The sequence below is a fragment of the Schistocerca americana genome, chromosome 1, assembly GCF_021461395.2.
Source record: "Schistocerca americana isolate TAMUIC-IGC-003095 chromosome 1, iqSchAmer2.1, whole genome shotgun sequence".
Taxonomy (NCBI): Eukaryota; Metazoa; Arthropoda; class Insecta; order Orthoptera; family Acrididae; genus Schistocerca; species Schistocerca americana.
The window spans coordinates 180,555,176-180,568,090 of record NC_060119.1 but is presented as its reverse complement, the minus strand read 5'-3'; the positions used below and the strand labels follow the sequence as shown (position 1 = coordinate 180,568,090).

The following is a 12,915-nucleotide window of genomic DNA, read 5'->3' as shown; positions in this document are numbered from 1 at the left end:
CTTAATCGGTTCAAGAAAAAGGAGCGTTCATAGCCATTTTTGATCGCTATTGTCAGAGAGGGACAGTTAAGGATCGTCATAGTAGTGGAAGAGAATCTTTTCTGTAACACAATTGATTTAGAATTCGGGTACTATGTCGGGTTTTAAAATAATAAAGACTCATACTGTATGGTGAAACTATCACTTTTGTTTGATTTTCTTATTTTAACTATAGTTTATCAGATTTTCAGCGGTGTGCTACCTTCAGTGATGCGGAAGTACTGAATGAAAACAATCGATTCAGTTGCCTTTTGGAAAATTCGCCTCATTAAGTTGTAGTTTTACGTTTCAGTTGGATTATTATTGATTCGTTTCTTTCCAGTGAAACCAGTTTGCTTGGCCAACTAAGTTAAAATAGTCTATAGAGTCCGTTGTAGTTCAGCGTATTGACTGCATTATTCATTTTTTCTTTTAAAGTGAAACCATTTTCTGCATAATCTGCCAGTTGAACAATGTATTAATTCTTTGAGCTGAAATGAACCCTTAATGTTTTAGTTGCCTGAGCTATCCATTCATTCTTCTGAGTGAAAAGGTCTACCGTACTTTCATTAGTAGAAATACGAGGTGCATTCAAGTTCTAAGGCCTCCGATTTTTTTTCTAATTAACTACTCACCCGAAATCGATGAAACTGGCGTTACTTCTCGACGTAATCGCCCTGCAGACGTACACATTTTTCACAACGCTGACGCCATGATTCCATGGCAGCGGCGAAGGCTTCTTTAGGAGTCTGTTTTGACCACTGGAAAATCGCTGAGGCAATAGCAGCACAGCTGGTGAATGTGCGGCCACGGAGAGTGTCTTTCATTGTTGTAAAAAGCCAAAAGTCACTAGGAGCCAGGTCAGGTGAGTAGGGAGCATGAGGAATCACTTCAAAGTTGTTATCACGACGAAACTGTTGCGTAACGTTAGCTCGATGTGTGGGTGCGTTGTCTTGGTGAAACAGCACACGCGCAGCCTTTCCCGGACTTTTTTGTTGCAGTGCAGGAAGGAATTTGTTCTTCAAAACATTTTCGTAGGATGCACCTGTTACCGTAGTGCCCTTTGGAACGCAATGGGTAAGGATTACGCCCTCGCTGTCCCAGAACATGGACACCATCATTTTTTCGGCACTGGCGGTTACCCGAAATTTTTTTGGTGGCAGTGAATCTGTGTGCTTCCATTGAGCTGACTGGCGCTTTGTTTCTGGATTTAAAAATGGCATCCACGTCTCATCCATTGTCACAACCGACGAAAAGAAAGTCCCATTCATGCTGTCGTTGCGTGTCAACGTTGCTTGGCAACATGCCACACGGGCATCCATGTGGTCGTCCGTCAGCATTCGTGGCACCCACCTGGATGACACTTTTCGCATTTTCAGGTCGTCATGCAGGATTGTGTGCACAGAACCCACAGAAATGCCAACTCTGGAGGCGATCTGTTCAACAGTCATTCGGCGATCCCCCAAAACAATTCTCTCCACTTTCTCGATCATGTCGTCAGACCGGCTTGTGCGAGCCCGAGGTTGTTTCGGTTTGTTGTCACACGATGTTCTGCCTTCATTAAACTGTTGCACCCACAAACGCACTTTAGACACATCCATAACTCCATCACCACATGTCTCCTTCAACTGTCGATGAATTTCAATTGGTTTCACACCACGTAAATTCAGAAAACGAATGATTGCACGCTGTTCAAGTAAGGAAAACGTCGCCATTTTAAGTATTTAAAACAGTTCTCATTCTCGCCGCTGGCGGTAAAATTCCATCTACCGTACGGTGCTGCCATCTCTGAGACGTATTGACAATGAACGCAGCCTCATTTTAAAACAATGCGCATGTTTCTATCTCTTTGCAGTCCAGAGAAAAAAAATCGGAGGCCTTAGAACTTGAATGCACCTCGTAAAGCAGTGTTACGCCACTGTACACATATTCTCGGAGGGTAACCCTATCCAAGAGGTATGTGAAGACATCTCAAGGGATGCATCAAATTAAAAATAAACACTATACGAGGGTCACTACAAAAGAAATGCACACTATTTTTTTCAAACCCATCTTTTATTCTACATGATTGAAAGTTTTACAGTGTGTAGATACATCCTTTAGGAACAATATTTTCATTTCTCCACATAATTTCCATCCCTCTCAACTGCCTTACGCCATCTTGGAACCAGCACGTGTATACCCGCATGGTAAAATTCTGGACCAACCTGTTGGAGGCACTGTTTGGCTGCGTGCCCAAGGGAGTCATCATCTTCAAACCTTGTTCCACGAAGAGAGTCTTTCAGTTTCCCAAAGAGATGATAGTTGTCCATTCGAGTTTTGTGATCGCTTCCATAGTTTTTTGACCGACATGTGGCCGTGCATTGTCGTGCAACAGCAAAACATCCTGCTTTTGCCGATGTGGTCGAACACGACTCAGTCGAGCTTGAAGTTTCTTCAGTGTCGCCACATATGTATCAGAATTTATGGTGGTTCCACTTAGCATGATGTCCACCAGCAAGAGTCCTTCGGAATCGAATAACACCGTAGCCATAAATTTTCCAGCAGAAGGTGTGGTTTTGAATTTTTTTTTTTCCTTGGGCGAATTTGCATGATGCCACTCCATTGATTGCCTCTTCGTCTCTGGTGAAAAATGATGGAGCCATGTTTCATCACCTGTCCCAATTCTTCCAAGAAATTCATCTCCACCATTCTCGTACTGTTCCAAAAGTTCGCTGCATACCGTTTTTATTGTTATTTTGTGAGCCACTGTCAACATCCTGGGAACTCACCTGGCACAAACCTTTTTTAACGCCAACACTTTCAGTATTCTGCAAACACCTCCTTCCCCTATCCCAACGTAGCGTGACAATTTGTTCACTGTGATGCGTCTATCAGCAGTCACCAATTCGTCAACTCTCTCCACATTGTCTGGATGGTGTGCAGTACGAGGCCTGCCGCTGCGAGGACAGTCCTCAATATTTCCTTGCCCGCTTTCATCACGTAACCTGCTTGTCCACCGATTAACTGTACTGCGATCTACAGCAGCACCTCCATACATCTTTTTCAACCTCTTGTGGATGTTTCCCACTGTCTCGTTTTCACAGCACAGGAATTCTATGACAGCACGTTGCTTCTGACGAAAGTCAAGTGTAGCAGCCATCTTGAAGACATGCTGTGACGGCGCCACTCATGGGGACAGGTTGAATTAAGTTTGAAAACAAGCGCGAAGGATGTATCTATACACTGTAAATCTTTCACACATGCAGAATGAAAACTGTATTTTTACAAAAATAGTGTGCATTTCTTTTGGAGTGACCCTCGTGCATACTTATTTCATTATGTACTTAATAGATTAATTCCTCTTTTCATCGTTTAAAACTGATTAATTTATTGCTTTAAATGAAGGTGCTGCAGATGAAATGAATACGTAACAAATTAAAATGATGTATCGTTAGCAGTACAAAGTTGGGCATAAAATTCCCCTTACAGGTATGTGAAGAAGACAGAAACTTGCCCAAATTTTAGCGACTGTATTCATTCTGCTTTATTAGAAAGGTGTGATAATGTGCATTAATTAAAACTCATTTGAATCTACCCTTTATTTATGTGAAAGGTAATAACGTAATGCAGGAAATTACATTGTCAGCCACTTGCGTACAAGTGACACCAATGCAGACAAATTTGTTTACGTTAGACAGTTTAAAAAGTAAGAGGTGTAGTATTTCATGAGGATGAAGAAGTACTATTCAGTTTACACATGGATACCTCTGTTTCACAGTTAACAGTGCTTGTAGCTATTGCTGTTAGCAGCACTTATCCTGCTGGACAGCTAGGAGCTGCAGATGGAGTCGCGTCGTCCACCGTGCATTCAGTTCTGGGCGGAAACATTCGATCGTTTTGCAATTGCTCAGTCGTTATTGTTGATTTCTCTGTATTATCGGCTTTCATCGTTGTAATTCTCGTTAAGATATATGCTTACTACTGAGTTCAGTTTTTCATCCATATTATGAATAGACATTTACTTAACAGTGAACTCAGCGCCTGTATCGAAATGTTCATACACTCAGTACGGCCAGAGGGAATGGAAACAATCATATGACTGCTTAAAAACTGATAAATTCAATGCAATGTATAATATTCTGAAATTATACTACTAAAAAGAAAATTCAAGAATGCTGACATAAACTCCTTGAAAAAAAAATACTTCCGACGAGTGACAGTGTGTGTTTAAAAGGCAAGTGACTAAGTCATCAAACAATTTTAAAAATGTGTCTTATATGTTTTCCGTCCAGATCGTTTCAGCATGTACCCAAAGATAGTTATCGGTGAATGTTGCAAACCAGCGGGAAGAGAGGGATAGAACGTCAATAGATTTTATTAGAAAAGTAATTGTTCATTTATTTAAACATAATTTTATAATGTAGCACCAGTCATTAACATTTGAAAACGGATTAAAGATAGATATTTAATGCCACAAACAGGCAAAATTCATATTTAAGTAACTAAATAGATAAATTTTGAATATACCTCATTTTTATAAATATCATATTTATTCACCCCTCCTTGAAATAAAAGACATTACGTGACTCTGAAAATTTTCGCACCATTAGAAAGGGTTCATGTATAACCGAAAAGGCTGAAAACGTAGGCTCATGAGCATAAACTCACCAAAACCCAGAGACTGAAAAGGGCACCACATGGCAATAGGATTTTTTTAATTTTTTGCATCTCTGTTCTATGGAGTTCAAAACTCAAATATCAGTCACCCGAAGACACCCATGCACACGTCAAAAGTTCTCGAGAATCTCGACACTCACTAGTGGACATTTATATGGTATGTCTCCACCCTTGGTCTCTATGATGTCTTGAACATTCTGCAAGCAACAATTTCAATGGTGTATCTGAAGGTCTGTGGAGAAATGGCAGGCCATTCGTCCTGAAGAGCCGAAACCAGATACTGCTTGGACGGTGCGGTTGGGAGTGAAGTCGATTTTCAGTCTCATCCCAAAGGTTTCCCATTGCGTTCAGTTTGGGACTCTGTGCAGGCCAGCCCCTTTCATGACTGTTTCTGTTCAGGAACCACTGTGTCACAGATGCTGTTTTATGACGGGATATTGTCGTGCTGATAGAAATGGTTGTAGGCTCTGAAATCTTCCTCTACTGTATGGAGTATCCCAATGCTGTAAAAAGTGTTCACAGACTGCCGCATTTAGCTTTTTGCTAAGCGGAAATAAAGGACCAGACTCTACCCGCAAAAACTCCCCCGAATCGTAACCCCATCTCCTCCCTGTTTCGCTGTTCGCACTGCCCATGACGGCACATAATATTCTCCAGGCATTCACCTCACGCTAGCGCTTCCTATCTTGCCTCAGAGTAAAGAGTGATTGGTCACTCCCAGTCATTCGTTTTCAGTCACACACTATCCAGTGGCGTCCATCTTTACATCGCCTCAAGTATCGCTTAGCACCGATTACAGAAATTTGTGGCTTATGCGGAGCAGCTCGACCATTGTACGCTGTTATTATTAAATTCTTGCACACAGTCATTGAGCTAGATAGACTACTGGTGGCACTCTGCACCTCACGAGTGATTTCTTCAGCTTATTTTGTGCAGTTTTTTACTACCACCCTCCACAATGGACGACAGCCCGTGTCTGTCACCACATGAGCTCTGCCTAGACTTGGTTTAGCTGCAGTTGCTCCTTTGCATTTCCACTCCACAGTCACGTCACCAACAATCGACTTTTGCAGCTTTAGAAAGGTCCAAATGACGTTGGTCGACTCGTTACTCAAGTGACATCCAGCGACTTGTCTACGGTCGGAGTGAAAGAGCTCTCCTGACAGACTCATTCCGCTGTTACTGTTTCTCTCCTGACAACACAATACTCGCCGCCTTGTTTTATACAGTCGCGTCTGCCTCTCCTGGCATCTAGGGCCGTCCGGATTCTTTCCATCGGGCGGTGCATTTTGTTTACTGGGTAACGGTACGGAACTGTGTCGCAGACTTTGCGCAAATGTAGAAGCACGGCGTCAATCTGAGTTCCGCCATCTAGTGCCTTTTGGGCCCCATGAAGTACAAGGGGCTTTCAGTAAGTAATGCAACACTTATTTTCCTATAGGAATTGGTTCCATTCAGGATTCAAATATACCATATTATGCCCCACTCTTTTGGCTACACAACCCTATTTTTTAACATAATCTCCATTCAATGCGACTGCCTTACTCCACCTTACTGGGAGGGCCTGAATGCCCGCATCGTACCACTCCACTGGTCGACGCCGGAGCCAATGTAATGCTGCAGCAATGACCTTCTCATCTTCATCATTTTTATTTGCAGATACTTGTGTTGGCCGTGTTTGCAGTTAAAATTGTTGGATGTGAGGTCCGCAAAACACCGTCTTTTCTCAGTACCCAAACATGTTTCGGCACCACTATGCCATCATCAGTGGGTTTTCGTTTTTATTTATTCTGTAATGTGAACATTTTTGTTAAATGATTTTAAAATTATGTGCATCTTTAGTTCAAACAATAGACCGTTTCTTTTTGTAAATACCTTACATTTGGTGTGCATGAATTTTCTGGATCGCTTTTGAGTTGATTAATACAGGTATCTTGTCATCTGCAACCAGACGATGTTCATGAGAAAGTTTTCTGTTGGGAGTTAACCTATCTTCTAGAATGTAATTTAGTTTGTCGCGATGTTTTCGCGCCTATATTCGTTTTTACTTACGTTTTCGTGTGAGAAGCACTTGCCTTCTCGGCATCGTGCTGAGGTGTTGTGATGCACGTGTAAGTATAACAAGTATTTTCCACAAATAACATAGTAAAACAATTTTCACTTCATCAAAACACAGTGTGATTGTGGTTTGTTGTGTGTCCCAGCCCAGTCAGGGTTCATTTGTTCACCAGAGAGTTCAGCGCCAAATTTGAATTTTGTTTGCATTTTATCTTTGTGTGTGAGCGTGTGTGAGTGCATGCGTCCGTGTGTGCGCGTGCGTGTGTTTTCTGTGCGCTTCTTAGCTGTGTTTGTTGTCTTTTATATGGTATTCCTTTTGTGTGTAAATGGTGCATCTTTGCAGATTGTAGTGCATCTATTTTTCGCGCGCGCGCGCGCGCGCGCGCGTGTGTGTGTGTGTGTGTGTGTGTGTGTGTTTGTAGACTTTATCCGTTTATGCTGTTTTTATTTGTAAAGTTCCTTTAATGTGTTAAATAATGTGCCCTTGCAGAGTGTAGTGTATTCGTTAAAGAACTGTTTTCCTTCTGCTATTGTCTTCTGTATGTGGAGGTTTTCCTGAATGGTCAGTTTGCTGTATAGACTGTGGCTGGGTTTTAGTATTCTTAAGTCTGTTTCTATTCTGTTTGGGAGATGATTGTGGACTACAAGGTGGTCAGAAAATATACTATGGGAGATGTTGCTTTTTAAAGCTCTGAGATGTTCTGAATATCTGGTTTTGAAGTTTCTGAATGTTTGTCCTATGTACACTTGTTTTGCATAACCTCACATCCAACAACCTTCTCGTCATCCGTCTACTGTTTCTCGTGGAACTCATCCTGCATTGGGCCTAACAGATGAAAATCAGAAGGTGCGACATACAGGCTGTACGGTGGATGAAAAGAGCAGTCCAATGAAGTGTTGTGAGAGCTCCTATTGGGTGCGCTGACTTGTGTCAGGCTTGCGTTGCCATGAAGAAGAAGTTCGTTTGCATTTTTGTGGAATTTCTTCAATTGCCTGAGGGTTGCACATTACGACTCAGAGTTGATCGTTGCACAATCAGAATCACCCATTGTGACTCATAAGATCGTCGCCGTGACTCTAGCGCCTGAGGGTAAAGGTTTGAGTTTTTCTTTGGAGGAGATGTGGGGCCACTCCATGGATTTCCGAGTCGAAGTGATGAACCCATGTTTCATCGCCTGTGACGATGTTCGGCAAATAACTGTCCCGATCAGCCTCGTAACGCGCGAGCAGTTCCGCACAGATGGTCAACCACTCCTCTTTATGGTTCTCTCTGACGGCGAGGGACACAGCGGACACGTTTGAGGACCCCAACTGATAGGCGAGTGCGCCAGTACTACCAACACAGACGTCCAGTCGTGCAGAGTGACATTTGATTGCAATCCATCCACGTCCAGCACATCGAATGAGTGTGTCCGCACATTCCAACACTGCAGGAGTCACAGTTGTGTGTGACCGGCTGGCATGCGGATTGTGTGACTTTGTTGGAATAATGACAGATGCCTGACCGTATGATTCACCGTCGTTTTATTCACTGCCAGGCCTCCGTAGATATTCCTCAAGCGTCTATGACTCTGGTTTTCTGCCAAAAGTATCTCAATGACAACTCTCTCTTTCGAATGCACCTCCCTTACAGAGGCCATTTTGAAGGCTAAGTACAGCATGTCCCACCTGTTGGAACTTCACTAAACTATATGGGCTAAAGTGGAAAATGTCTCACGACGAATTCTGCATTTTGTCACCCGAAATTCGCCGAGAAAAAGAAGTTGGATTACTGATTGAACGCCCCCTGTATATAATCTCCAGGTGCCTTTTGATTAGCTTGAAGACCAAACAGTTATATGAATATTTTTTGTGTCAGTGCTATACTGTTTACCCCTGCTCATTCTCAGTGGACTTATCTTAGGCTCCTTTAGTAGGTGCTCTACCTAGTGCATGTCTTAGAATCATTCCACGTCCAGGCTTGGGAAGGTGGGATCTGAACTGGCTACAACACCGGTTAGTATATTCACCTCCCGATAGGCAGACCGTAGCGGATGCCATTCCTGTGTAGAGTCCTGTAGTTGGGCGCAAAACTATCAACGAACGTCTCTCTGCTGTCGTGTCAAGGTAAGGGCGGCCGTGCTCTCAGTCTGCGATGCAGGAGTACCAGCTGTGTGCGGCCGGCCGTCATGCGCGAGATTCGGCAGGTTTGCTTGGCTTTGTTATGCTGATGACAGACGCCTTGCCCAACGACTAAACGGTGCTTTTGTTCACTGCTAGGTGTCCGTAGACATTTTTCAAGCGCTTATGAATATTTGCGATGTTCTGGTTTTCCGTCAAAAGAAACTCAACGACAGCTCTATGCCTAGAGCGCATCTCCCTTACAGACGACATTTTGAAGGATACGTGTTGCGCCGCCACCAATCACAATTTCCTAAAACTATAGTGGCTGCAGCAGGAATGTTCCATAATGTCCCACAACAAATCCCGCAATTTTTCAACCGAAATCGTGCGGAAAAAATGACTTGCATTACTCATTCTACATCTACATCTACATCCATACTCCGCAAGCCACCTGACGGTGTGTGGCGGAGGGTAGCTTCAGTACCTCTATCGGTTCTCCCTTCTATTCCAGTCTCGTATTGTTCGTGGAAAGGATTGTCGGTATGCCTCTGTGTGGGATCTAATCTCTCTGATTTTATCCTCATGGTCTCTTCGCGAGATATACGTAGGAGGGAGCAATATACTGCTTGACTGCTCGGTGAAGGTATATTCTCGAAACTTCAACAAAAGCCTTACCGAGCTACTGAGCGTCTCTCCTGCAGTGTCTTCCACTGCTGTTTATCTATCATCTCCGTAACGCTTTCGCGATTACTAAATGATCCTGTAACGGAGCACGCTGCTCTCCGTTGGACCTTCTCTATCTCTTCTATCAACCCTATCTGGTACGGATCCCACACTGCTGAGCAGTATTCAAGCAGTCGGCGAACAAGCGTACTGTAACCTACTTCCTTTGTTTTCGGATTGCGTTTCCTTAGGATTCTTCCAATGAATCTCAGTCTGGCGTCTGCTGTACCGACGATCAACTTTATATGACCATTCCATTTTAAATCACTCCTAATGCGTACTCCCAGATAATTTAGGGAATTAACTACTTCCAGTTGCTGACCTGCTATATTGTAGCTAAATGATAAGGGATCTTTCTTTCTATGTATTCGTAGCACATTACACTTGTCTACATTGAGATTCAATTGCCATTCGCTGCACCATGCGTGAATTCGTTGTAGATCCTCCTGCATTTCAGTACAATTTTCAATTGTCACAACCTCTCGATGTACTACAGCATCATCCGCAAAAAGCCTCAGTGAACTTCCGATGTTATCCACAAGGTCATTTACGTATATTGTGAATAGCAACGGTCCTACGACAGTCCCCTGCGGCACGCCTGAACTCACTCTTACTTCGGAAGACTTCTCTCCATTGAAAATGACATGCTGCGTTCTGTTGTCTAGGAACACTTCAATCCAATCACACAATTGGACTGATAGTCCATATGCTCTTACTTTGTTCATTAAACGACTGTGGGGAACTGTATCGAACGCCTTGCGGAAGTCAAGAAACACGGCATCTACCTGGGAACCCGCGTCTATGGCCCTCTGAGTCTCGTGGACGAATAGCGCGAGCCGGGTTTCACACGATCGTCTGTTTCGAAACCCATGCTGATTCCTACAGAGTAGATTTCTAGTCTCCAGAAAAGTCATTATACTCGAACATAATACGTGTTCCAAAATTTATAAAACTATAGCGGCTGCAGCGGGAATATTCCACAATGTCCCACAACAAATACCGCGTTTTTTCAACCGAAATCGTCGGGAAAAAATTAATTGCATTACTCATTGGACAGTCTTCGTAATAGAACAAGCTGAATTTAAGATTTGCGACGTGGTAGCTTCAGGAAGCGGGCGCGCGGACGGGACTCACCGCTGGCGAAGCGTCGCAGGCTGCCCTTGGCGGAGCACTGGAAGACGTTCCCGCAGGCGCCTCCCGCGTAGAAGTTGTCCGTGTGGATGGGGTGGAAGCGCGCGCACATGACGGGCGGCGCGTGCTCCAGCGGCCCGCGCAGCGTCGCGCGCAGCTCGCCCGAGTCCGGGTTGCGCAGCTGCCGGCACACGCCGCTACCGACAGCCCACACCACGACCAACCCTCGAATGCATAGCGAGCAAGCAGTGTATCCAATCAAGTTCCTCTAGGGTTTCAGAACAAGCCCGTGCGAAAACCACAAGATATACAGAAAATAGACACATATCATACTGGAACACGTGAGGCAATACTGACCTTACGACTTATCTTAGAAGAAAGATTAAGGAAAGGCAAACCTACGTTTCTAGCATTTGTAGACTTAGAGAAAGCTTTTGACAATGTTGACTGGAATACTCTCTTTCAAATTCTGAAGGTGGCAGGGGTAAAATACAGGGAGCGAAAGGCTATTTACAACTTGTACAGAAACCAGATGGCAGTTATAAGAGTTGAGGGACATGAAAGGGAAGCAGTGGTTGGGAAGGGAGTAAGACAGGGTTGTAGCCTCTCCCCGATGTTATTCAATCTCTATATTGAGCAAGCAGTAAAGGAAACAAAAGAAAAATTTGGAGTAGGTATTAAAATCCACGGAGAAGAAATAAAACCTTTGAGGTTCGCCGATGACATTGTAATTCTGTCAGAGACAGCAAAGGACTTGGAAGAGCAGTTGAACGGAATGGATGGTGTCTTGAAGGCAGGATATAAGATGAACATCAACAAAAGCAAAACGAGGATAATGGAATGTAGTCGAGTTAAGTCAGGTGATGCTGAGGGTATTAGATTAGGAAATGAGACACTTAAAGTAGTAAAGGAGTTTTGCTATTTGGGGAGCAAAATAACTGATGACGGTCGAAGTAGAGAGGGTATAAAATATTGACTGGCAATGGCAAGGAAAGCGTTTCTGAAGAAGAGAAATTTGTTAACATCCAGTATTGATTTAAATGTCAGGAAGTCATTTCTGAAAGTATTTGTATGGAGTGTAGCCATGTATGGAAGTGAAACATGGACGGTAAATAGTTTGGACAAGAAGAGAATAGAAGCTTTTGAAATGTGGTGCTACAGAAGAATGCTGAAGATTAGATGGGTAGATCACATAACTAATGAGGAAGTATTGAATAGGATTGGGGAGAAGAGAAGTTTGTGGCACAACTTGACCAGAAGAAGGGATCGGTTGGTAGGACATGTTCTGAGGCATCAAGGGATCACCAATTTAGTATTGGAGGGCAGCGTGAAGGGTAAAAATCATAGGGGGAGACCAAGAGATGAATACACTAAGCAGATTCAGAAGGATGTAGGTTGCAGTAGGTACTGGGAGATGAAGAAGCTTGCACAAGATAGAGTAGCATGGAGAGCTGCATCAAACCAGTCTCAGGACTAAAGACCACAACAACAACAACAGACACATATCACGGGATAGAGTATCCCCCCCAAGTTTTCAACGCACATTACAGGTGGTCTGTGCCAAGAAGGATACTACCTTCTCTGTTGAAAAGTGTTGTGGGCCGTCTGCCATTATTACTGAGCTCTGTGGAGTACTGCGAAACAGAGGTGTACACAAAAAAAGGCTGTCGTCTGCACCGAACCAGCTTCCTTTATGGTCTTCCTCAAGTTTTCTTCGTTGCATATCCCTACTATTGGGGTAGTAAAATTACGCGTAGTAGTGTTCCTATGTAATCGAAAATAGCTAAACACAGCACTGTCTGCAAAATTGATGGGCTAAGCACAACAGCAAGTGCGGCATTGTGTGCGCATTGCTATGTCTTAACACGTTTTATTCACGAGAAGAATTGTGACCCCATTACTTTGGCGGTGTTTCTGACACCCCAAATATTTACTGATAGTAAGCGACCACAGAGTAATTACCCCATCTTAACCTCGATATACTGGGTGTAAAATAACTATGTATACAAATTTGTGAAGTTATTGCAAGAGATACAAAGAAAAACTTTTGTTATGAGACATAAATGTCACAAGTGCACCCCCTAGGTATCCTTCAAGATTTTCCGAACTGTTTGGCTTGAGGAAGCTGTGTTACAACAAACTGAAGACGACCTCAGCATCAACACACGGTAATCAAGAAAAAAATACCTTCAACACCAGTGTGTGGAGCGTCCTGCACAGGAC

At 43.5% G+C, this 12,915-nt stretch overlaps 1 protein-coding gene across 1 annotated transcript in view; it reads right to left on the bottom strand.

Moving 5' to 3' along the window:
• LOC124614523 overlaps positions 1-10,804 on the bottom strand; it is an 80,682-nt gene extending 69,878 nt beyond the window's left edge. Inside the window, exon 1 of the mRNA XM_047142954.1 lies at positions 10,696-10,804. Coding sequence (XP_046998910.1) covers positions 10,696-10,804 — 109 coding nt within the window. The remainder of the gene's footprint in view (positions 1-10,695) is intronic.
• Positions 10,805-12,915: the final 2,111 nt, after the last annotated feature.